Source organism: Rana temporaria, chromosome 7 (assembly GCF_905171775.1).
Source record: "Rana temporaria chromosome 7, aRanTem1.1, whole genome shotgun sequence".
Classification (NCBI taxonomy): Eukaryota; Metazoa; Chordata; class Amphibia; order Anura; family Ranidae; genus Rana; species Rana temporaria.
In genome coordinates this window covers 21,036,817-21,061,488 of record NC_053495.1, presented here as the reverse complement: position 1 = coordinate 21,061,488, position 24,672 = coordinate 21,036,817, and the positions used below count along the sequence as shown (strand labels likewise).

Here is a 24,672-nt window from a genome sequence, read left to right as displayed (position 1 = left end):
TAGCCACATGTGCTCTATTTATCCTGGGTGAGGTGCATGAGATATTATGGGGCCAGGTAGATGTCTGTATGGCCAAATGCTATGTTCCCCATATTAAAGTGGCCCTTTAGGCCGGGTTCACACCTATGCGAATTGAGTGTGACTTAAACCCCATCCAATTCGCATAACATTAGAAAATACATTGATTTTAATGAGGCTGGTTCACATATGTGCAATGCATTCGCACTGCGCATTGCCCAAAAAACGTGTGCGTTTTCTAGGCATTGCAGTGCGGCTCGGGTGCGAATTCAGGCCCATTATCTTCTATGGGCACGCATCTGATTCGCAGATGTGTTCATTTCTCATCAGGATTTCATCATTCTCCTCAATACACCCCCCCCCCCCATATACCCCCCCCCCCCTCCTCCTCTCCCAGGTCTCCAAATTTGCAGATAAAACGGAGATGATCTGCTGAACAGCTCTCTTATCTCTTTGCAGAGATAACAGAGCTGGGATTCGCACCGCACAAGTGTGAAATCCAGCCTTGGGGGGGGGGGGGGGGGTATCTAAGCCTGCCCCAGTGCACCATGAAGTATATGCTCTTAACTTTACCTTGCCCTCTGTGTTTACTAGAGCACATGCTACATAGTGGTGTAGTGGATAGCACTTTCGCTTAGCGGTAAAAAGGGTCGCTGGTTTGAATCCCGGCCACAACACTACCTGCCTGGAGTTTGCATGTTCTCCCTGTGCCTATGTGGATTTCCTCCAGGTACTCCAGTTTCCTTCCACACTCCAAAGACCTGCTGGTAGGTTAAGTGGATCCTGTCTAAATTGTCCCTAGTATGTGTATGAATATGATTTGGAGACCTTCGAGTGTAAGCTCCTTGAGGGTAGGGACTGATGCGAATGTATATGTAAAGCACTGCGTAAAATTGACAGCGCTATAGAAGTACCTGAAATAAGTAAAAATACATATTGCAAAATGTACGTACTTGCACAGGTCTATGCATTTAGCCGGTACCCGCTGCCCCTGCAGCCCTTTTGAGACATGTCAGCTTCCAGAAAGCTGCAGGACCAATCAAATGGCACGGCTCACACAGCAAACAGCCCACTGTGAAGCCGCAAGCAGTCACAGCTGGCTGCCCACAGTTGGTATGCTGGCGCCAGGGACCGAAGCTTGATTAAGAAACCGACCAGGTGAAGACATCGCTGGATCCTGGGATAGGAGAGCGTCCTATTTAAAAGTCAGCAGCTACAGTTTTTGTAGCTGTTGACTTTTAATCTTTGAACAGATGTCTTGACAACCGCTTTAATGCAGCGCTTACTCGTGGGTCTTTCTGGCGGCACGGCCGAACGCTACCAATGCACCAAAGGTCAACAGAGTCGGGATTTACCCTTTTATTCGCGACATTGGTGATCAAAATAAGAGGGAGTTTATCTCCCTAACATGGAGACAACACAATAAGAACCTGACAGTGGTTCACGAGTACTCACGAGCAGACATGTCCGATGAAACCGGTCCGCGGACCGTTTTCATCGGACATGTCTGCCCGGGGACTTCTGTTTGATGGCTGTACACACCATCGAACAGAGGTCCGCGCGTCAACAATACGCGGGGCGTGTCCGCGGTTTCGCCGCGTCGATGACGCGGCGACGTGGGCGGCCTGCCTTTAAAATGCTTCCACGCATGCGTCGAAGTCATTCGACGCATGCGAGGGATGGCGGACGACCGTACATGTTGGGGGGACAGGTTTCCAGCGGACAACTGTTTCCTGGACTTGCTTTAAAACAGTCCGCTGGAAACCTGTCCCCCCGACATGTACGGTCGTCTGTACAGACCTACCGTACATGTCCGGCCGCCCGCCATCCCTCGCATGCGTCGAATGACTTCGGAAAATGGTCCGCTCGGGCCTACACACGGCCAAACATGTCTGCTGAAACTGGTCTGCGTACGGGGCCTGAGTGTTATCTTTTAGTTATACTTTGAAGTTTTAAAGGTGGATCGGATCCCCTCTCATAATTGTAACCCTTACACCCCTCACCTTGGCCCATGGCTTACTTAGCCAAAGCAATTACATTCAGGAACTCTGCTTCAGTTATAACATGTTTGGACGTGACTTTTTTTTTTTTTCCTCCTTTCTTCAAGCCCAAGTTTATCACAGAATATCCCATGAACAATGAGGCCTAGATTCCTGTGGGCAAACCGGTTTATAGATTTATAGTTGCAACACAACAAATGTGCGTCCTGCTGATTTAGAACATGTTCCTCTTTCTACGAGTGGATTTTAAATTTTTATTCCTGCTCTGGTTACAAATTACACTTGTCATGTTGGAGGCACATCGTGTTGGGTAAATGTTTGCTTTAATTGAGTCTAGTTTAAAAAATAAAAATAAACGTTCAGTCAATCAAAATAACATTGTTTTGGCAGTTGGATTCATTCGACCAAACAGAAGGGAGGATTTTGACAAAACAAAAAAACTGCTACTGTTTCTTCCTGAAATTTTAGAATGCAGCAAGAGAAGAGAGACTGGGGTTAGGCTAAGCTGGGACGTCTAAAGGGAAAGATGCCTTTTCTGGGGTATCTGAGAGAAGTCGTGAATGAGTCGTACCCTCTAAACGTATATCTCCATCCATACAGTCAAGGTGGATTGATCCAACACTCTCCATTCTAGGGCTGCAACCAACGATTATTTTCATAATGATTAGTTGACCGATTATTATTTCGATTAATCGGATAATCTTAAAAAAAAAAGTGTGGTGTACAATTTAGTTAATATGTAAAAAAAAGAAATTAAAAAAGGCAATTTATTCTTAAATACATATGCAGTGGTAAATATAAATATCCAACTACAGTAATTGTAATGCCTTCCATTACCTCCACTTTCTCTGGGGTCAGATGCTGATCTTCCCTGCACTGAGTCTTTAAAGTGATTTTTTTTTTTTTTTTTTTAACAAACTTGTTATACTTACCTGCTCTGTGTAATGGTTTTGCACAGAGCAGCCCAGATCCTCCACTTCTAGGGTCCCTCACCGATGCTTCTGGCTACTCCTGCCTTCAGAGTGCCTCAATAGCAAGCTGCAAAGTATAGTATAGAGCGCCCGCTATAGCAAGGTAAAAAAACTTCTGCCTTTAGAACCACTCACTTCCTGCCCAGGACTACATGTCCCATGAGGCATTGCTCCTCACACTTTCACATTCACAAATTCTCAGGCACTTAGTGACATGTATGGATGGTGTACTGAGCTGTATGTGTGCTGCACTGTATTTCCTGATATGTAAACCAATAATGCATTCTATATGCAGGCCAACTAATCAACTGGCCGATTAATCGATTATGAAAATAGTTAACAACTATTTTCATCGATTAGTTGTCGATGAATCGATTGGTTGTTTCGGCCCTACTCCATTCTGCAGAAGCTGATTAAATGACTTGTGTTGAGCAGGGACACACATTGATTGAAATTCTGCTGGTCCCTCCTGAATCGCCCAAATTTCAGTCGGTCTATGGCCAGCTTACCTGAAACTTGTCATGAGATTTGTTGCCTGCCGTTTGCAGACTCGCTGCCTAAATACTTTTGGAGTCACTGAATGGGAACTGGAATGCATACTTGCTCTGGGTCAGTGAGTTTATTAAAGCCAGAGGAACATCAAGACAGCCTGGCATCTAGCAGTTTCAAAAACGGCTCAGCAACAGCAGTCTGTTTGTTTCCTCTTGATGGGTTGCCTAAGGCTACATGCACACTGCCTACCCTACCCTACCCTGGCTGCGTAAAAATGCAAAATGCTCAAAAACGCAATTTTTTTTTTTCCTGTGGTCAAAACATTCCTATTCCGAAAGTGATTCTGAGGGCGGATTATCCTCTCCTAAACTCTGCTAAAAGCCTATGTGTACATGGACACGCATGCTTTTATGGCGTTGCCTTTTAGGAGCTGTCGCAAAAAGCTCCTAAGCTCAATTCTCAGAGCTGCCAGTGTACACAAAGCCTTAAAGTGATTGTAAAGTTTGTATTTTCAAAAAATAAAATAAAAAATGTTATACTTGCATGTCCTGTGCAGTTGGTGTTGCACAGAGCAGCCCAGATCTCTTCTTCCCAGGTCCCTTTTTTAGGTGCTCCTGGCCCCCTCCCTCCTGTTGCGTGCCCCCCGAGCCTTTTTCTCTCCCTATTGGCTGGCTGACTTTGATAGCAGTGGGAGCCAGTGGCAACATGCTGTCTCAGCCAATGAGGAGGGCACTTCTGGGCAGCCGAGACACACCAGCAATATTGCTGGATCTAGATGGGGCTCAGGTAAGTATAAGACCCCTTTCACACTGAGGGCTTATTGCAGGTGCTATAGCGTTAAAAATAGCGCCTGCAATCCGCCCTTAAGCTGCCTGAGGGCTTTCACACTGGAGCGTTGTACTGGCAGGACTTTTTTTACCGTCCTGCTAGTCGCATCTTTGGAGCGGTGTGTATGCTGCTCCTCCACCGCTGCTGCCTATTGAAATCAATGGGACAGCACGGCTGTACTGCCCGCAATGCGCTGCTTCAGCAGCGCGTTGCGGGCGGTTTTAATCCTTGGCTGCTAGCAGGGGGTTAAATGCGCCTTGCTAGCGGCCAGAATTGGCAGCAAATCTGCCCATAGCGTCGGCAGTAAAAATAGTGGCGTTTTACCGCTGACGCTATGGGCGGCTCAGTGTGAAAGGGGTCTTGGGGAGGCTGCTGCACACAGGCTTTTTATCTTAAAGCATAGAATGTGTCAGGGCAAGTCTGATCTTTGGAGAAAGAGCATACAGAGTTCCCAGCACAGCTAGAGAACTGACCACACAAAGCGGGAGAACACAGCATGGTCAATTTTTAATGGGAAAGCGGAGGGACTGGCAGGAACACCAGGGATTTCACAAAAGGGATCAATACAAAGAGAACAGGATACTGTCTCATACAAGTATAGGGTACAGCCGGCACATATCGGGATTATAAACGTTGGGCTTGAAAATTATTTAAAGTGGTTGTAAGCCCTTGCACTACCCCAGTGAAGTGATACAGAAATTAAATCCTTCTAAATAAGTTGTATCATCTGTTTATCTGCGGCCTTCTCTTTAAAGCCCTTTTCCCCCTTTTAAAGCCTTGCAAAGGTCCAGAATTTTTATATAGCTTTTCTGAGCTTCCAGTGGTGGGTGAGCGAGCTAAGAGTAATCAGAGATCTCAGTGGATGAAGTGGACACACCCCCTTTACACAATCTCATAGAGAAACATGCACAGCTGAGGCTGAGACAACACAGTGAGAGCCCATTCACACCTAGGCGTTTTGTCGCCTGTAGCGCGACGCTCACAAACGCCAGAGGGACCAAAATACATTAAAGTCTATGGGGATGGTTCACATCTGAACGCTGATGCGCCTGACGCCTATCGCCAAAAAAAGTTCCGGACCCTTTTTTGTCGCGCGTATCGGGCGGTTTGGGCGTATTTGAGCGTTTCCATTTCCCATAGAAAGTAATGGAAACGCTCGATTCAAGCGACTTGCGCGACAATGGACGTTTGCTACGGGCGTTTCGTCGGTTTAGTCAATAGAACTTGTCGCCCATGCAGAAGATTAAAAAAATCTACCAACATAGCAACAAGTGATGAAAAGATGATAGTTTTTCCTATTGGCTAAAATAAAAAACGTCAAAGTACAAAAACGTCGGACAACGCTGTATGCAAATAAGCATGAATACGCGCGACATAACACCGGAAAAAAACGCCGAACGACCGACGCTCAGGTGTGAATGCAGCCTAAAGTGGGCCATTCCACTCAAAACTACCTCTTCTTACTGGTGACTGTTATATCCAGTCACATGTTGGGTTTTTATCTTTTTGGAACGTTGGCACATAATTCCTAGCTGTGTTTATGCCTAGCTTGGTATTTTCTGACTCCTGCTTTTGCATTGTAAAAACAAATCCAACAGTGAAACTGGTGTCCATTGTGTACCCATCATGGCTGCCGTGCAGACCTGGCAACTTGAACACAAAGATCTCATCGCCACAGAACCAAAGGAGCATTAAAAATTTATTTGCATCTTCCATAATCTTAGTAGATAGGAGCACTGAGCCTTAAGGGCACAAGTATTCTTTGCTATATTTGAAATTTGTATTTTCCGGCAAGCAGAGAATACAGCTGGTGCCTTCCTACCATATTTTATACTGATTTACATAGGCCTCATTTTTGTCACAGCAGTCTGGGTAGTAATTTGAGCATGCAGCCGCAAATCCCTGTTGTAAAATTGTCGGTTGCCTAAAAACATCCCCTCCCCCCCCTTAAACAATAAAAATGGAATTTAATGAATCAAAATCTCTATAGATAGAACACATGTGACATATTCAGACCCTAGAGTATACCACATACTTTGCAGTGCCGCATCCAAGAATGATGCGATATGCCTACCTAGGTCTCTTGGGTATTGCTGTCTCGGTGTAATTTTTTTATATAGATAAGTAACTTAAAGGGGAAACTATAATATTATTTTTTTTTCAAATTTTAAAAGGATCTGTGCTACTGCCCACAGGAGGCGCTGGTTTCAGTACCACCTATAGGCTCCCTTGACTAATCATGTGTATAATATATGTTTATAATTTACTGTGTGTCTAATGTATATCTGTAGATGGAGATCTAGATGGGGAGATCTGGATGGGGAGATCTAGATGGGGAGATCTAGATGGGGAGATCGAGAGATGGGGAGATCGAGAGATGGGGAGATCGAGAGATGGGGAGATCGAGAGATGGGGAGATCGAGAGATGGGGAGATCGAGAGATGGGGAGATCGAGAGATGGGGAGATCGAGAGATGGGGAGATCGAGAGATGGGGAGATCGAGAGATGGGGAGATCGAGAGATGGGGAGATCGAGAGATGGGGAGATCGAGAGATGGGGAGATCGAGAGATGGGGAGATCGAGTTGTGTACAGTCTCTGTGAGTTGGTTGTCATTTGTGTAGAGCAGTGGTTCTCAACCTGGGGGTCGGGACCCCCTCGGGGGTCAAATGACAATTTGCCAGGGGTCACCTAATCCTGGGCTGTTCCTGAAGCCTGCAGCACACTCAGCCTTTTCGCAGCCATCCAGCAGGGCTGTCCCTTGAGCCTGTGGCCGCCCAGCTGGGCTGCTCCTGGAGCCCTTGCCTGCCCATTCAGTTCACAGCATGGCTGTGGGGCAGAGACTAGAGGTCAGCTGACTGGTGAGAAATGTGAAGTGGGAGGGGCTGGAAGAGACCCCATCTCCTGATTTCGGCATTGTTGTCACTGCTGCGAGACACCACAGAGCTGGAGACACAGTGAGTAACACTACCTGTGATTAGAGTTGCCATTTAAAGTCCCCACTGCAGTTCTCAGATCAGCAGATGATCTTGATCAAGAGCATCTAAGTTGGCTGATCAGAACTCCCTGCCAGCACTGCCAGTACTCCTAAAATGTAGCAGAGGGGGTTTTAATACTGTACCAGTGTAAGGGACTTGGGGGAAACCTAAATGGCTGTGGTCTAGGGGCGCAAATTACAAGTCTGGCCGTAGGTGCTGACAAAAATTCTACTGTTAGGGGTCCCCACAACTTGGGAAATTTTATCAAGGGGTCACTGCACTAGAAAGGTTGAGAACCACTGGTGTAGAGGAACAGGGCATTGCTTCCTCATGTAACAGACTATTGACTAGTGATGAAGCAACAGGAGAGATGAAAAGAACAGATGAGAAATGAAGCATTGGTAGGGGAGATCTTTGTAGGGCCTCAGGTACAACTTCCCCAGCAATGAGGACAGTGAGCAGCACAGAACTGACATTGCCAAATATCACATCGGAGTCTTCATTATACATCACCTGTGGTCTGTAGGATAAGGAATAGTGCCCCATAATTGGTGGTAATGTTAGGAATAGTGCCCTTTTGTTGGCATCAGTGGCAGTAATGGTGCCCCGTTGGTGTCAGTGAGAGGAATAATGCCCCACTGTTGTCGGTAAAATAAATGGTGTCGGTGAGAGCAATAGTAGCCCAAGAGCAAGTTAAAAGCTGCATTTTGGAGACTTCTGCCTTAGATGATCTCACACTGCAGCTATACTGCCAATGTCACACTTTCAACCGATTTTATGATTCTTTTCCCAGCGACTGGATCTCTTTAGAGGACACATGCAGGCAGTGCAGCACATCTGCTTGCAAGTGTGTCTCCATCCCCAGCTAGATGAGCCAGGCATGACTTTCTCGCAGCTTAATTTTTTAGCGTTCCATAAATCCAGGGAGGGAATGACGCACAAAAAGCAAGTGAATAGTCTCACTGCATTTTTTTTTAACAATCCTGTCACTGTCACATTCTCTAGGGACAGGATCTCAATGACATTCAGCCTTGGGTTACAGAACAAGGTGCTTAGGCACAGAGGGTGCGCTATTATCTTTTGGCAGCAAATCAAAAGGAAATGTAGATTTTTTTTTCTTCTTTTTTTCAGGGTAGCTTTTTCGGTGCAGTTAACATTTGTAGATCTTCCCTATCAGATAACTCCTGTCTTAAAGTGGACCTGAAGTCTATAAGAGAAGACTGGGAGTTTGCTTAATGGAGTCATCAGCACAAGGGACACATACTACATGACTAAGTTATGCCCCTTGTGCTGATTTTGGTTTATTTAGGCTTCAACCACTTCCTGTCCTTGAAGTGGTTATGCTGGAATCATGACAGCAGCTGCTAGATTACGGCGGCGAAAAGGGCCTCTAAAGTATTGGATCAAACCGATCTTGGTTTGATGCTTTGAAGGCCAGAGGAGAAAACTCTAATTAGCCCCAGATCTCTCCATAGAGGATCTGTCACGACTCGCCCTATCACAATGGAGGATGTTCTTCCCTTGTGGTGGCAATGAAGTTAATAAAAAAAAAAAAAAAAAAAAAATTACACGTACATGTTTCATCCCTGTTTTAACAGTATTGTGTAAGGATTGGTTTAGGATGGGTACCCAGGTAAGGGGGTGGTACACTTTTTGCTACCTGTTGGAAAAACTGTGTACCAGGTTTAGGGCTGCAACTAACGATTATTTTCATAATCGATTAGTTGGCCGATTATTGTTTCGATTAATCGGATAATAGCCTTAAAAAAAAAAATTGCATTTTTTTTTAATTTTTTGGCCCAATTTGTTGATTACAGAACACTTCTCCATTGAAGTATATCGAACCAAAAAAACAAAAATGACAAAATAGCACCGTTTTGCGTTAAAAAGCCCTTTACAAATACGCAGCAGCTGAAAAAAAATCATGGATGTGAATGTGTCCCATAGGAAAACATGTAAATGAACTGTCGTGTGTTTCTGCAAAAAGCACCAGAAAACAGAGGTGTGAACCCAGGCCTGAGATGTTTAGTAACATAATGGGGTTAAAAAAACAAAAATAAGAGCAAATAATCGCTACTCTGGGACAGTGAAAGTAATAATTACAGTAGCGATTTGCTTTTTTGTACTATAAAGGGCTAATTTATTTTTTAACCCCATTATGTTACTGGCCGATTAATCGATAATGAAATTAATCGATTACAATTTTCATAATCGATTAGTTGTCGATTAATCGATTAGTTGTTTCGGCCCTAACCCGGTTCGATGTCCTGCTTTCCTATGAAGAATGGGAGCACAAATCCATTTTTTTTTCTGTTGTCCACTGAGATAAAGTGATTGGAGTAAAATATTTTTCATGTTTTTTTGTTGAAAGAGCATTACAAAACCTGACCACCTCCAGTGGTGAAATACTGTCCACTAACTTTTCTGCTGCCCATTTCTGAACGGTGTATAATTTCTTGTGGTGTGGTGGAACGCCTACTGTAAGAGCATGCTTGTGGGTATGATGGGGTCAGCACCGCTGGGGTAGAGGTTAATGTGAACTTTGTACAGCACTGCATAATAGGATGGTGCTTTTGAACTAATTTAAGCTAAATGTGTTTAAAGAAAAAAAAAAAAAAAATCAATAATAAATGTTAATACGCAATTGTGGTGGGGAAATGTTCTTTTTTTATTTTACCTGTGAGGGCTGCCTGACAAAGCAATGCATGAAAACACGTGTTGAAACACACTGTGCTGTGCCTAGGCTTGTAAAGTTATTGTAAATGCTCTTAAAAGAGAAAAAAAAATGCTTTATACTTGCCTGCTCTGTACTATGGAATTGCACCAAGTGTGCCTGAACATCCTCTTCTTTGGCTCTCCTGGCTGCTTCCTTCCGCCAAATGCCCACGTAGCAAGCCGCTTTCTATGGGGACACTCGTACGGGCTTGTCTGCTTCTATTGACACAGACCACTGTGTATAACCACTTAAAGCGGATGTGCCATGGGAAAATAATATTAAAAGCCAGCAGCTACAAATACTGCAGCTGCTGACTTTTAATATTAGGACACTTACCTGTCCTGGAGTCCAGCGCCGATCACAGCAGAGGACGAGCGATCGCTCGTCTCTCTGCTGCTCCCCCCGCCATCCACGCGGAGGGAACCAGGAAGTGAAGTGCTGCGGCTTCACTGCCCGATTCCCTACGGCGCATGCGCGAGTCGCGCCACGCCTGCCGATTGGCTCCCGCTGTGTGCTGGGAGCCGAGTGTTCCCAGCACACAATGGGGGGGCGACGGGATGTGACGGAATGCCCGTCTTTTGCCCGTGAATGCCGGGCCGGAAGTGGGTGCAAATACCTGTCTTTAGACAGGTATCTGCACCCCCCTCCCCCTGAAGGGTGTCAAATGTGACACCGGAGGGGGGGAGGGTTCCGATCAGTGGGACTCCACTTTAGGGTGGAGAACCGCTTTAAGTGCGGGTTCACACAGGGGCAACCGACTTGCTATGCAAGACAATCTGCACGCAACTTCTTGCAAAATTACTTTTATAGAAAGTCAATGCAAGTCTCCTTGAAAGTCGCCCCAAAGTAGTACATGAAGCTTTTTGTAAGTCGGAGTGACTTGAGCTGCTTCTATTAGAATGGTTCCATAGTACAGAATGGAACTTGTCATGCGGCCAAGTCGCCCGTGTGAACCGGCACTTAGTTTAATGTTCTTTACACATATATGTAATTGTTGGTAAACATTGAACATTCGTCTCGTAGTTGCTCATCTTGCTAACTTGCCTCCTTTTTTTTTTTTCCTCTTCCAGGTTTCCTCATGTCCGTGAAGTATCTCTCGTGGCTTTGCGGCTCCCCGCCTTCGGTGTGGTCAGTCGCTGCGATTCCGACCCCGTGATTCTCTCCGACCGTAGTGCCGGACGTCATGAGCATTGTAATCCCTCTGGGAGTCACCACACCAGATACATCCTACTCCGACATGGCCGCAGGATCAGAGTAAGGCTCGCTTCTTGTATAGAGCTCTCGTCAACCTAAATCTTTCAAGTGTTTGCCGTAGATAAGAACTCTGGGTTATCGTACTTGTATTTATAGAAAAGTCACATTTGCTCTAAATGTCTTTAAACCTCATCGCAAAAACTGATGCTGCGTTCTCTGGAATAAATTGTACTTGTGTACACTGAAAATGACCGTTCTAGGCCACATACTTTCAGCTTAAAGCGGATCTCCCACGCCAGATAAGTTTTTTTTTTTTAATTGGCTATGTAAAACTTAAATTACCTTAACCTCTGCAACTCATGTGTCCTGTCTCCGCCGGCCGCTCCGCCAATTTGCAGTGTGAAATAATAAGTTATATTCCCCCTTCCGGTGTAGGCACCATTTTAACTGTGGGCATAAGCCCACACCCCGGCACTTCCTTTTCCAGGTGGATGCTGATGTCCCAGCATCCACCGCTAGATCTCGCGCATGCGCGCGAGCAACGTGGACCATCGGCTTTGGCGTTTGTGTTGCCATGAAATCGCGCGATATCTTGTCCAACATGGGAAGAATACGATATCAAGGGAGCTATGGAACGAGCACCCAGAAGACACTGCGCGGGACAGGAAACGAAGAGAAACCCGAGCAAAAACCAGAGGAGGGCAGACCGGAAGACCATCTAGTTTTATGGTACTGTGAATATTATTTTTATTGAAAATATCGGTTTCTGCATCGTTTTGGAGCATTATTAATTTATGCGATCATGTTAAATTTTGGGTGGAGATCTGCTTTAATTCATAGGAAATAACTGGCTGTATGAATGATGGATATGCTTTAAAAGAAGTCCGCCACACGTCAAAATCTGTGTGATGCACCTTATATTAACCTTGCCACCCACGTAATGCATATATGCACCAGCAAAGATGAACTTTGACACCCCTAGGCCTCACAGGTCTGAGCAGCAGAGGTTTCTGTGCTTTAATTACACGCTCCCATCACAGAGACCAAGCTTGCCAGACGGCAAGCTTACAGACAGCCTATACTAATGAGCGGAAACTGGCACCGGCAGCTAATCGGTGGTCACATGACTAGTCACACCTTCCCACCCCTGGCTGCAGTAAGGGCTTAGTTAAAGGATCCCTGGGCAGACGGGACCCGTGTCGAAAATCATACATTTTGTGATCTGATAGTGCCACCAGTGTAGGGCTGCAACTAACGATTATTTTCATAATCGATAAGTTGGTCGATGGTTTCGATCGGTTAATAACTTTGGGATTTGCATTTTTACTTTTGGGCAATTTGTTGTTGGGCAGATTAAAAAACACAAATTGCTGCAAAAACGCATTATATACTTTTCTGCAGCTTCTCCATTGAAGTATATTGAACCAAAAAATATAAATAGCACCGTTTTGCCCTTTCCAAATAGGCAGCAGCTGAAAAAAAAGCATAGATGTGAACGTGTCCCATAGGAAACCATGTAAACGAACTGTAGTGTGTTCCTGCAAAAAGCAGCAAAAAAAGGTGTGACCCAGGCCTGAGAGGTTTAGTAACATAATGGGGTTAAAAAAACTAAAATTAGTACAAATAATCGCTACTGTAAGGGGTTAATTTTTTACTGTGGGACCGTGAAAGTAATATTTACAGTAGCGATTTGCTCTTTTTGTATCATAAAGGGATAATTGTATTTATTTTTTAACCCCATTATGTTACTGGCCGATCGATTATGAAAATAGTAATCGATTAATTTCATAATCGATTAGTTGTCGATTAATCGATTAGTTTCGGCCCTACACCAGTAATTTCAACATTTGACCAACCAAGCCTTTAATTTCACCTTATGTTGCTACAGAAAATACATTTTGTGGCTGGGAATCTTTTCTTTCCAGGTCACAGCTCATGCAATTTTACTTTTTTCCTTTTAAATATTTCTCGCACAACTTTCCCATCATTGATTTGAAAAATTATCAACATTTTTAAAAAGTTTCCAACGTGCCATTGCTGCGGGCCACTAATGATGCGAAATTTGAACAAAAATTCTTAAAATTTTCTAAAGAATTTTTGGTATTCGACCCATGTACGGCGGCATAAAACGTATATTTTTTTACAATGGACAATTGGTTATTTCAGATTAGTTGGTTCCCTGGCCTAGAAAGTATTACTGTATTGGCGTATACCGCGCACTTTTTCCCCTTAAAATAAGGGGAAAATCGTGGGTGCGCGATATACGCCGCTTCCCGCGCTGTGTTTTGAATGCCGCCGACATATACCGAGCGTAGTACACTCGGCCAGGCTCGACTCCGCTCGTGGTCACGCCCTGTGCCGCCTCCTAGCCTTTATGCGAGAGGAGCCGAGCGTGCCCGAGTGTGTACATTGAAGTTGTGTAAAAAAAAAACAAAACAACTCATTCTTTCTTATACCAGCAGCCAATAAGACCCAATGTCTACAACCTTAAAGGGGTTGTAAAAGTAAAAAAAAATCCCCTAAATAGCTTCCTTTACCTTAGTGCAGTCCTCCTTCACTTGCCTCATCCTTCCATTTTGCTTTTCAATGTCCTTATTTCTTCTAAGAAATCCTCACTTCCTGTTCTTCTGTCTGTAACTCCACACAGTAATGCAAGGCTTTCTCCCTGGTGTGGAGTGTCGTGCTCGCCCCTCCCTTGGACTACTGGAGAGTCAGGACGCCCACTAACACACAACTCCTTTCTCTATCTGCAACATAGAGCGTCCTGACTCTCCTGTAGTCCAAAGGGAGGGGCGGGCACGACACTCCACACCAGGGAGAAAGCCTCACATTACTGTGTGGAGTTACAGACAGAACAGGAAGTGAGGATTTCTCAGAAGAAATAAGGACATTTAAAAGCAAAATGGAAGGATGAGGTAAGTGGAGGAGGACTGCACTAAGGTAAAGGAAGCCATGTAGGGAAAAAAACATTGTACCTTTACAACCCCTTTAAGTTTTATAGGATCAAGTTCAGGGGACCTGAAGACCTGATCATAAAGGAGAGCTCATAACGTTGGACTCTGTGTCATGAACTCAAGCAATATGCAGAGGGCACCTCTATACTAAAGAACACTCCTCTTATGGAGAGGGGAAGATATGATGCATTGGTGACACTTCCATTTTCCAGTAAAAATACAGGAAGTGTTGTCGCCGTAGGACAGGAAGTGTTGCCAGCAGGGAGAAATTAAAGAGGGGGGGGGGGGGGACTTGCACAGCCAGAAAATCTAACAACTGGAAAGCTGAAATTCTATCTTCTGAATATTACACTTTGGAACGGGCAAAATATAGACATGTGGCGTGCTGTGATTGTGCATCAATGCCTTTCTACTACAGCGCACCACATTGCTTGCCATGCTTTAATAAGTGTCCGTAATGTGGTAAAATGTAAGTTTTTATCACTGCATGCTGATGTCACAAGGGTATATATTTTTTATTATTTTTGGCAGAATTCCCTCCCAATAAATCAAGCCTTGATGACCTGTTGGGTATTCTCAGTCTGTGTTTTTGGAATATTTGTAGTAGTTGGGTTTGTATTGTAAATAAAGGAGCTTCTTGTGATTTGTAGGAATGAATCTTCTGGTCGGCCATGGTAGCAGCTGTATTAATGTTTTCATTTCCGCAGTGTGAGCGTTGCGTCTGACATTTGTGAAATACCATGATCCTGGAGCGCCACCTACTGGCCGATATTTTTCCACCCAGTTTTAGACCGTTTATGCAGCACATAAACCTGGGATACAAAATTCGAATTCATGTTCCAGACATGTTTAAACACACGTTTTTAAAAATACATGTGTATTTTTATTTTTTCAATGCTAAATTGAATGTTTGAGGTGGGATTGTGCCGACAGTTACCTTCTAGCCCAGGGGTCTCCAAACTTTTTAAACAAAGGGCCACTTTATTGTCTTTTAGACTTTAGGAGGGCCGGATTGTGGCCAGCAGGGGCAGAAAATGTCACGGGCCCAACATCAGTGAGAATAAATATGACCACAGGGTTGGTGGTCAATAGGAGAATTCCCCCTATAAGTAGTAATATGCCATCATTGGTATCCGTGGAAGATATAGTGTCCTATTGTTGGTGCCAGTGGGAGGAATAGTGTCTCATATCAGTGGAAGAAATTGTGCCCCAGGGGCCGCATCAAGGCTAGCAAAGGGCCACATCTGGCCCTCGCACCGCAGTTTGGAGACCCCTGTTCTTGCCCTTGGCTCCTTTATTTTCTGTTACTGTCATTTGTTGCTTGTTGTAATTTAAGGAAAATTGTTGCTATTCCATATGTAGTTGGCGCACAGTTCTGCTTTCAAACACGCATTTCTTATTAGACGTCGCTCGTCGTTTGTTTCCTTGGCAGCTGTGAAGTTTTTCTCCCCTCTGCCTTCAGTTGTGTGGTTGCTACCTTTCTCTGCCATGGCAGCCTGTGTGTGTTTTTCACCCCATTTATACCTGTGTAAAGGTGTTTAGAGGCAAATCGCAGTGCAACTTGTGTTGATATGCAGCCTTTCCCAAAACCTACATTTCTGACCTGTGTACCCGGTTACTGAATGGATGAGGCCCTGTTAACACCTGAGCGTTTTTCGTGTATTGATTGGTTTGCGCACAAGTTATAGCGTCTACAAAATAGGTGATCAATTTATGGCAATTTTTTTATTTTTTTTTACTAGTAATGGCGGCTATTTGCAATTTTTTTTTTTTTTTTATTGTGACCGTGACATTGCGGCGAACACATTAGACACTTTTAACGCGTTTTTGGGACCATTCGCATTTATACAGCGATTAGTGCTGAAAATATGCACTGATTACTGTGTAAATGTGACTGGCAGGGAAGGGGTTAACGACTAGGGGTTAAAATGTTCCCTAAAGTGTGTTCTTACTGTAGGGGGAGGGGACTCAAGGGGAGGAGACCGATGTGTGTTCCTCTGTACTGGGAACACAGCATTGGTCTCCTCACCTCTGACAGGAGGTGGATCTGTGTGTTTACACACACAGATCCACACTCCTGCCGTGATCACCGGCAATCGCAGTTGCCCGGCGGCAACGCGCGCCGGGTCACGAGCGGTGCCGCACGCACGTCCTAGATCGCCGGGAACAAAGGACGTCCTATGACGTCTACCCGGATCGAGGGAGGGTTCCTGCCGGCGTTCTTTTACAATGCGCCGGTAAGGAAGGGGTTAAGCTTTGACAATAAAATCTGAAAGCGGATTGTTGCAGCTCCGCACAGAAACCACAGTTTGCACAATCCAGATTTAGTAAATCAACCCCTTTATGTTGCGCCCTCAGCACTTAGGCTGCATTCACACCTTAGCGCGGCCTTTTGTACCGCGATTTGCCACGACAAATTGCAGCGTTTTGTACCGCGATTTGCCACGACAAAAGCGTCGTTTTTCAACCTCGTTTTCGCTGGAGGGGTGATTTAACATTGTCGGCTATGCCGAACGCCAAAGCCGCCTGAAAAAAAGGGTCAGGGACTTGTTTTGAGCTTCAGGCTTACGGCGTTTCGGCGTGGAGATGTGAACCATCTCCATAGAGGACAATGTTAAATCACCCCTCCAGCGTATTTTAGGCTGCAATAGCGTCGGGCTTCAGGCATTAAAACGCCTAGGTGTGAATGGAGCCTTAGTCATGTAATTTCTGCTGAAGGTGAGAAATGGCCAGTGTGAATTTCTATTCATCATGCTTTGTAGAATTCACATGGTCATGTACCAAGGCCTTCACACTCTTTGACCAATACCTAAGGGAGCTGGGAGCAGCATTTCCCCCTGGATAATGTCTTCTATTCCATATTAATCCATTTCTGTGAAATGGCTTAGATTTTGTGTTTATGGCTAGCAGTGTAATCCACCTTTTTATGAGCATACACAGCCAAAATCTCTCGACAGGTTATTCAACAGGTTGGTTGAATCAACCAGGGGCGGACTGACCATTGGGACTTTCGGGCAAGGGCCCCATGCCACTAGGGCCCAATCAGGGTTGCCAGGCTCAATAAAACCAGGGACAGTATGTAAAAATCTGTTGTTTTTTTTTACATCTGTCTCTATGTCTTAAACCGACATAGTTTTGTTTTGAAAATCCTGAGACTTTAGCTGCCCCGCCTCTGCACTGCCTCCTGGTGTGGTGGCCATCTGTAGGGCCCCATAATCTTCCATTGCCTGGGGGCCCCATGGGTTGTCAGTCCACCCCTGGAATCAACCTCATGCCGACCATGTAAAGCACATGTGTAGCGGCAAGGAGAGTGAACCTTCACGTCCGCATAAATGCATGGATGGCGGCTGAGGTTGATCTGGAAGCGTGCTCATGACACACTGACCAAGCTGTCCCCTACAGCCCCTGGTCTCTAGTTATGATCGGAAGCTGACGGATGGGTACCCAATCATGTGGTTACTGCAACCCCTTAAATTGGAACTAAACTGATCGATTTAACGGTTTCAAAAAAGTTGCATTCCCAACAATGTAGGCAACTCCTATTTGAGAGAACACCACTCAAGGTGTAGGTGTTGCATGCCTTGTATAGCATCCAAGACAGGCGCCCGCCCAGCTCACCTCCGAGATCTGCAGGAATAAATGGATGAATGGCCACGTTCTGGATAGATGTCGAGCTTTGACCTCATATTACATGGTTTTGGTAAATCTGAAGGAAACAATCTACAGAAAATTGTATACTGTGTATTCAGCTAATGTAGTAAATAAAATCAGAACCGCGCAGCAGGAGATGAAATCTATCTCCTGGTGCTTTCTGTGCGGTTTTATTTTTTGGTTTACTACAATAAAGCTTGACATTCATTTTTCCAACTGTCACATTTGCTTGTGCTCTCGAGCAAACTGGCACACCATCCAATGGCTGGTGTCCATAACTGATCACATGTGCATTACCATGGCAGTTGAAGGTCAAACCGAGGCCAAGATGGCGTCTTCTTTGCCTGCAAAACAATAGGGCTTGGTTCTGCTTTAAGACCCAGTTAAAGGCTGGCGTTGGGCGGGTGGAAGTCGGGCGTGCCTTGTAATCTTGATTTTTAGTTAAAAGGTGGAAATGACTTTTGAGGATAAAACTGATGGAGTTTGTCATTTAAACATTTGAGAACTCATTTACACAATGTACTTTTGCCTTTCCATTAACAATGAAATTTGTTGTTCTGTTTAGTCGGACATTCTTGATAGACAAGTGATGATCAACAAGCCTCAGGTGATTCATGAATGAATGTTTGTCTCAGAGATTAGAATCCTCCTTCCACTCTGGTGTTTGAATGTCATATGTATCGGTTGGACATTGGAGCTTGAATGAGATGTTGCCGCCTTTTAGACCAAAGTTCTCTACTGTCTGAATGGTCGGGAGGCCGCGGAAGCCCAATGGACGCTGTGCCGTCTTTAAATGAGGCCTGTACTAAGAGAAATATGGTGGCTGCAACCCTTGGCATCTCAAAAAAAAAATGCCTGTTGCCTGTCTTCCTGGATTCAGTAACTTTTTTTTTTTAATCGCTGACCCAGACAAAAACATAACCCATGGTCAGCGTACTTGTTCCAGGTCCGTGACCCGGTAAAGCCATTGGTCGACATGACAGGCATGTCAGCAATGTTGGCCTTCGTATTCCCTCTGTACAGGCTTCCTTTAAACAACTTCTAATAAAATGCAACCCTTAAGCTGTGAGGAAGATGGTGCAGGCTTAGGCCTTGGGGGACAGGACAGGTTTAACCCTTTTTCCCCCCCACCCCAAGTCCCTCTGTATGCTCCGTTTTCCAATGCAAAGGTCAAGTTAACCATAGGATGCATTTTATACTTTTTTTTTGGGGCTGTGCAGGTGTCTAGAGTTTGACTTTAGTGGAGCTGGGTATGAGAAGTGGTCTAATGCTGTATGAAGTTTACTGCATGTCTGAACTTTAACACATGTCATCTTCTTTAGCCCTGAATCAGTTGAAGCCAGTCCAGCAGTTAGCGGAAAGACCATCTATACAGCCCATAGTTATCCAGGCAGCCAAAGCCACGGATACAGAGGTCTGCCTTATGCGGTAAGTAAAGTGCTACATTCTAATACTGTCTAAGGCTGCATTCACACCTGAACGTGACGTATTTTACCGCGATTTGCCGTGACAAATTGCGGCGTTTTGTCCCGCGATTTGCCGGAGGGGTGATTAAACATTGTCGGCTATGCCGAACGCCGAAGCCGCCTGAAAAAAAGGGTCCGGGACTTGTTTTGAGCTTCAGGCGTTTGGCGTGGAGATGTGAACCATCTCCATAGCCGACAATGTTAAATCGCCCCTCCAGTGTATTTCAGGCTGCAATAGCGTCGGGCGTAAAAACGCCTAGGTGTGAATGGAGCCTTAATCTTGTGACACATGGTACTGTTTACAACTGGCTGAAGAAGAGAAAACTATAGATGTGTATGGCTAGCTGTACAATATAATGCAAGGGCTTGGTTGGGCATGTCTCTATTAAGCTGGCCATAGACTGTCCATATCGCAGCCAGTTCAGCAGGGACCGGCAGAGATTCAAACCATGAATGGGGCAGGCTGATTGTACCCAAGTTGATCGATCTTGAGCGAACATGGGTACAATCAGCTCATCAAATTTTTCATGCGATTGCCAGTGGCTGTAGCCACTATCGATCAGTGTGTTCTCTTGGCCAGGATGGCTCACCCCTGTCAGGAGAACACAATAGATTGACAGGAAAGTTTTTTTCCCCATCAATACGGATTGTGTTGATGGGAGAATCGGGACGTTTTCTTTCCCGTGGTTGCAGGAAAGATTGCACCATCTATGGCTGGCTTTAGGCTCGGTTCACCCTGTCACAACTTTCTGGCGATTTGTTGGCAACTTGAGTACTATTTGAAGAGGCTTTCAGGGAATGCCTGGGTAATCTGATCGATACAGATGAGGATCCGACGTGGATTCGGTTAGTCTCCTTGAAGTAGTGTACAGGAACCTGTTCTAAAGTTGGTGCAACTTCAGTAGTTCTGATTTAAAGTCTCGGTTCACACTGCCGCGACTTGTCATGAGACTTGGGGGTCTCACAAATCGGATCCCATATTGGTCAATGAGTGCGGTCTTAATTGGCACTACTGAAGTCGCTCCGACTTTAGATAAAGTTCCTGTACTACTTCAAGGAGACGTCTAACCGACTCCAGGTTGCATCCTCATGCATTTTGATGTGGTATGGATCAGATTACCAAGGCATTTCCCAAAAGTCTCTTTTAAAGTCGCATCAAATAGTACTCTAGTTACCAGCAAAATCACCAGGAAGGTGCCTGGCGAAGTCAAGCTATAGCAATGGAACCATTCTAATTGGTGCGACTCAAGTCACTCCAACTCAGAAAACTGTTCCTGCACTACTTTGGGGCGACTTCAACACCACTTGCATTGACTTCTGTTAAAGAAGTCGTATGTAAGCTGCGACAGTCATTTCAAAGTCGCACTGATGTGAACCGGCTCTTACTGTAAATCACATCACTTTCAGGCCGCGGCAGTGTTAACTGAACCTAAGACCACTCCCAAATGACTAACATGGGAATTCACATATGACGCGACTTGGGGGTATCAGAAGTCGAATCCAAGGTCGCAGTGGTGTGAACCAGAGCCTTTGCGTCTGCCCATCGTTTTGCGCTCCAGTAAAGAGTGATTCAAAAAACAATGTGGTCACTGAATATATAGCCTCGGCTTCCTTTTTTTTTTTTGCACGTCAATCAGGCATGCTATAATAAACAAGTGTCAGATTTCCTTATCTCACTATGCTCCAACATTCAGAAAAGGAGAGCAGCCCTCCTAGATGTATACTGACAGATTCACCTGAATACATAGAACAGTTGTAAATGACTATATGTTTACCTGTGGTTTTTGTGTGGTTCAGCTGAGGACTAAAAGCCTGTCATTCCCCCCATAGGATCACAATTACGGAGCCCCTCCACCACCTACACCCCCTGCTTCCCCACCAGTACAGGCCATCATTCCCCGTGCTGCAGAGGTAAACGGCATTCACTCACCAGAAGAGAACTCTGGGGATAGCGACAGCTCTTCTGAGGGTGATGGAATCGACAGCTGGTGCCAATGCAATCCCTCGGCGGATGGCTTCATTGTAAAGTGTGAGAAATGCAGGTGAGTCAGGCATCCCACTGATTGCTCTTACAGCACTTTGGCACATGGGCAGCCTGTTGCTCTTGCAAAAGTTCTATTTGACCATTCCTATTTGTGATGTTTGCATTTATGTGACAATAGATGAATTTTATCTTTTTTGTTTTTTGCATTTTTGAATAAAGGGGTGTGAACCAAGGAAAGGTGATTCAACTGAATCGTAGGAAGCAGGACAATGTCTCGGGTAAGTGGTCATCATTTGCCTCTTTTTGTTAGGTTTACATTTAGAAGATCTTGTTTTCACTGGTTAAAGTGATAATCGATTTGGAAAAGCGCTGGTGTTTTGGGGTCCTGAGGTTTCGGCCCGCGTCAAGCAAATTGTCAGCAAATTAGTGTGATTTCACATGTTCTTGTGAATGTACTCAGGTCTCCCCTTACAAATATGCAGGTAGAATATGTGCATTCTTTCCTACATTATGCTTGTGACCACAACTGTGGAATGGATGTGGTATACTAATCAGTGTGGGGACACTGCATAGCCAAATGTTTGTACACCCCTAACCATCTATATCAGGGATATGCAATTAGCGGACCTCCAGCTGTTGCAAAACTACAAGTCCCATCATGCCTCTACCTCTGGGTGCCATGCTTGTGGCTGTCAGAGTCTTGCTATGCCTCATGGGAATTGTAGTTCTGCAACAGCTGGAGGTCCGCTAATTGCATATCCCTGATCTATATCCATGGGTGCTCAACATGTGGCCCTCCAGCTTTTGCAGAACTAAAAGTCCCATCATGCCTCTGCCTTTGGGAGTCATGCATATAACTGTCAGCCTTGCAATGCCTCATGGGACTTGTAGTTCCGCAACAGCTGGAGGGCCACAGCATAGCAAGCATATGTTGGACCCCCTTTTGTGTGTCTCTGGGAAGCTTTTCCCGTCTGATTTTGGAGTTTATGATCTTTCAGCCGGTAGCATTTGAGAAAGAACTGATTTTGGATGAGAAGACCTGATTCACAGTCGGTATTCTGCTTTATCATAGAGATAATCGGGAAGGGTGAGTTCAGGGCTGTGTGCAGGTCTCTAGTATTCCCAGCAGAATTTTAAAGTTAAAAAAACAAAAAAATAACATGTTATACTTGCCTGCTCTGTGGTTTTTGAACAGAGCAACCCCTTTCCTCTTCTTTTTGTGTCTCCTGAGAGCAGTCCTGGCTCTCCTCGTGCCCCTATTAGCAAGCCTCTTGCTAGTGGGACGCTCAAGCAGGCTTGCTCCCGAGCTGCGCTTCTGTGAATGGACATTTTCTATTCACACACAGAACAGGTCTTGGCCCCACCCCTTGTTCTCGCCGCATTCGCTCACAAGCTGTGATTGACAGCAGCAGGAACTAATGCCTCTGTCGTTGTGTAAGCCAATGAGAAGTGAAACCCGCTGCTCCAATGCACATCACTTTATCAAGATCTAGTTTAATCGGGGGCAGGATGGGAGCTGCCCCAGGTTTTTTACTTAAATGCATAGAATAGGAAGCTCTCCCCCACACCCGTCGTTACATTTTGAAAATAGCGAGGGTTCCACCGGCACAGTCCCAGTCAGTTCACTCATTCACAGATTCCTGCAAATTAATAGTCTCATCATTCACCACAGCAGACAGCTTGTAGTGCTTAGTGGACTGTAAAAACGCTGATCAGCACGGTTCTAGTCTCTTCATGCTGCCTAGAGCTATTGTAACGGAGCCTGTACAAAGATATGTGCAACAGGTTTGCAGACAGTGTCTGCAGGAGCCTGATATTGCACCTGTCATCCACTGGATTGCAGGTGCAATGCTCTGCGCTCTCGTGAGAAAAATAAATAAATAAATTCCCTGCAAAACTACATGCATTTATTTTCAAAAAGGTGAACTTTTTTTCAGTGGAACTGTTTTTTTTGCACAGGGACAGAGTTGAGCTGGAACAGAAAAGGACCTTGTTCATATTGCTGTCACTTAGGCCCCTTTCACATTGAGGAGTTTTTCAGGCGGTACAGCGCTAAAAATAGCGCTGCTATCCCGCCTGAAAAACTCCTTTACTGCAGACTCAATGTGAAAGCCCGAGGGCTTTCACACTGAGGCGATGCGCTGGGGGGAGACAAAAAAAATCTCCTGTCAGCAGCATCTTTGGAGCGGTGAGAGGAGCGACATGTATACCGCTCCTTCACCGCTCCGTCCCATTGAAAACAATGGGAAACCGCGGCAATACCGCCCGCAATGCGCCTCTATAGAGGTGCATTGCGGGCAGTATTAACCCTTTATCGGCCGCTAGCGGGGGTTAATACCGCACCGCTAGCGGCTGATTCCCGCGGCAATCCCGGCGGTATAGCGCCGCTATTTTTAGCGGCGTTATACCGCCACCGCCGCTCCCGTCCCAGTTTGAAAGGGGCCTTAGTAGGAAACACACAATTGTCTTAATAGTCTTTTGTATGCTGTTCCAGTATCATGGAAACACCTGAACTTTATCACTTTGAGGGGTAACTACATACTTTTACGTTTAGCAATATAAGGTAGCTGTGATTGTCTGGTGTCCACAAACATTTGTCCACTTGGTGTCCTCTCTGTGTAATAGCTGTGTGAGAGCCTGATCAAGAGATCTGGAACACTTCCATTGGGCATTTGACTGTTTTTCTAGCGCAGCAATGATTCTCCTTCATTCCCAATGATTTGTGAGAAAAAAAAGCAACCATGTGTCAAGCCGTGGTAAACTGAACATGAAGTGACTGAATGCTGGGATGTCATACAGTGGCCAATGCTGTACTTTTTTGAAGTGTACTGTCTATTTTAAAAGATCTTTTTTTTTTTTTTTTTTATTGTTTTTACAGGAGGGGAGAGCAGTGCTACAGAGAGCTGGGATGAGGAACTGTCTCCATCTACCGTGCTTTACACAGCCACACAGCACACGCCCACTAGCATCACGCTCACTGTCAACAGGGTTCGCAGGAGTAAACCCAAAAAGAGGAAGAAAAGCACAGAAAAGGCCCGTAATGCTCCAAAGGCTAAGAAAATAAAGGTAGAAAGGGTCAGTTTTCCGCTAATTTCCTTTTATACCTTTTATGGGGGTAGTGGTCCGGAGGATCTATATATGTATTTGTGTGTGTGTGTGTGTGTGTGTGTGTGTATATATGAATGTATTTGTGTGTATGTGTGTATGTATATATATATGTGTGTGTGTGTGTGTGTGTGTGTGTGTGTATATATATATATATATATATAGTTTTTATTACACACACTGTATACCTTCCTAAGGTCACTCAGTGTTGCTGTCCTCTTATTGCACTCTCCTGTAGACCTGATTATCATTCACTGTGCACTCTGAGACCCTTCAAAGCATTGTTTTGTTCGTCGAATGACACCGATTATATAACA

The 24,672-nt window shown here is 45.0% G+C and overlaps 1 protein-coding gene across 5 annotated transcripts in view; it reads left to right on the top strand.

Annotated features, from left to right (window-relative positions):
• The first annotated feature begins 11,075 nt into the window (after positions 1 to 11,075).
• The window catches only part of SETD5 (SET domain containing 5), a 57,270-nt gene continuing 43,673 nt past the window's right edge, over positions 11,076 to 24,672 (top strand). Inside the window, exons 1-5 of one of the 5 annotated variants that reach the window (XM_040359048.1) lie at positions 11,076 to 11,255; positions 19,123 to 19,228; positions 21,097 to 21,308; positions 21,470 to 21,528; positions 24,129 to 24,316. In XM_040359048.1, the coding sequence (XP_040214982.1) occupies positions 11,185 to 11,255; positions 19,123 to 19,228; positions 21,097 to 21,308; positions 21,470 to 21,528; positions 24,129 to 24,316 (636 nt within the window). In that variant the 5' untranslated portion in view covers positions 11,076 to 11,184. Of the gene's footprint in view, positions 11,256 to 11,280; positions 11,925 to 19,122; positions 19,229 to 21,096; positions 21,309 to 21,469; positions 21,529 to 24,128; positions 24,326 to 24,672 lie in introns of those variants that run through there. The other 4 variants (XM_040359047.1, XM_040359046.1, XM_040359045.1 and 1 more) reach the window with 4 other exon arrangements.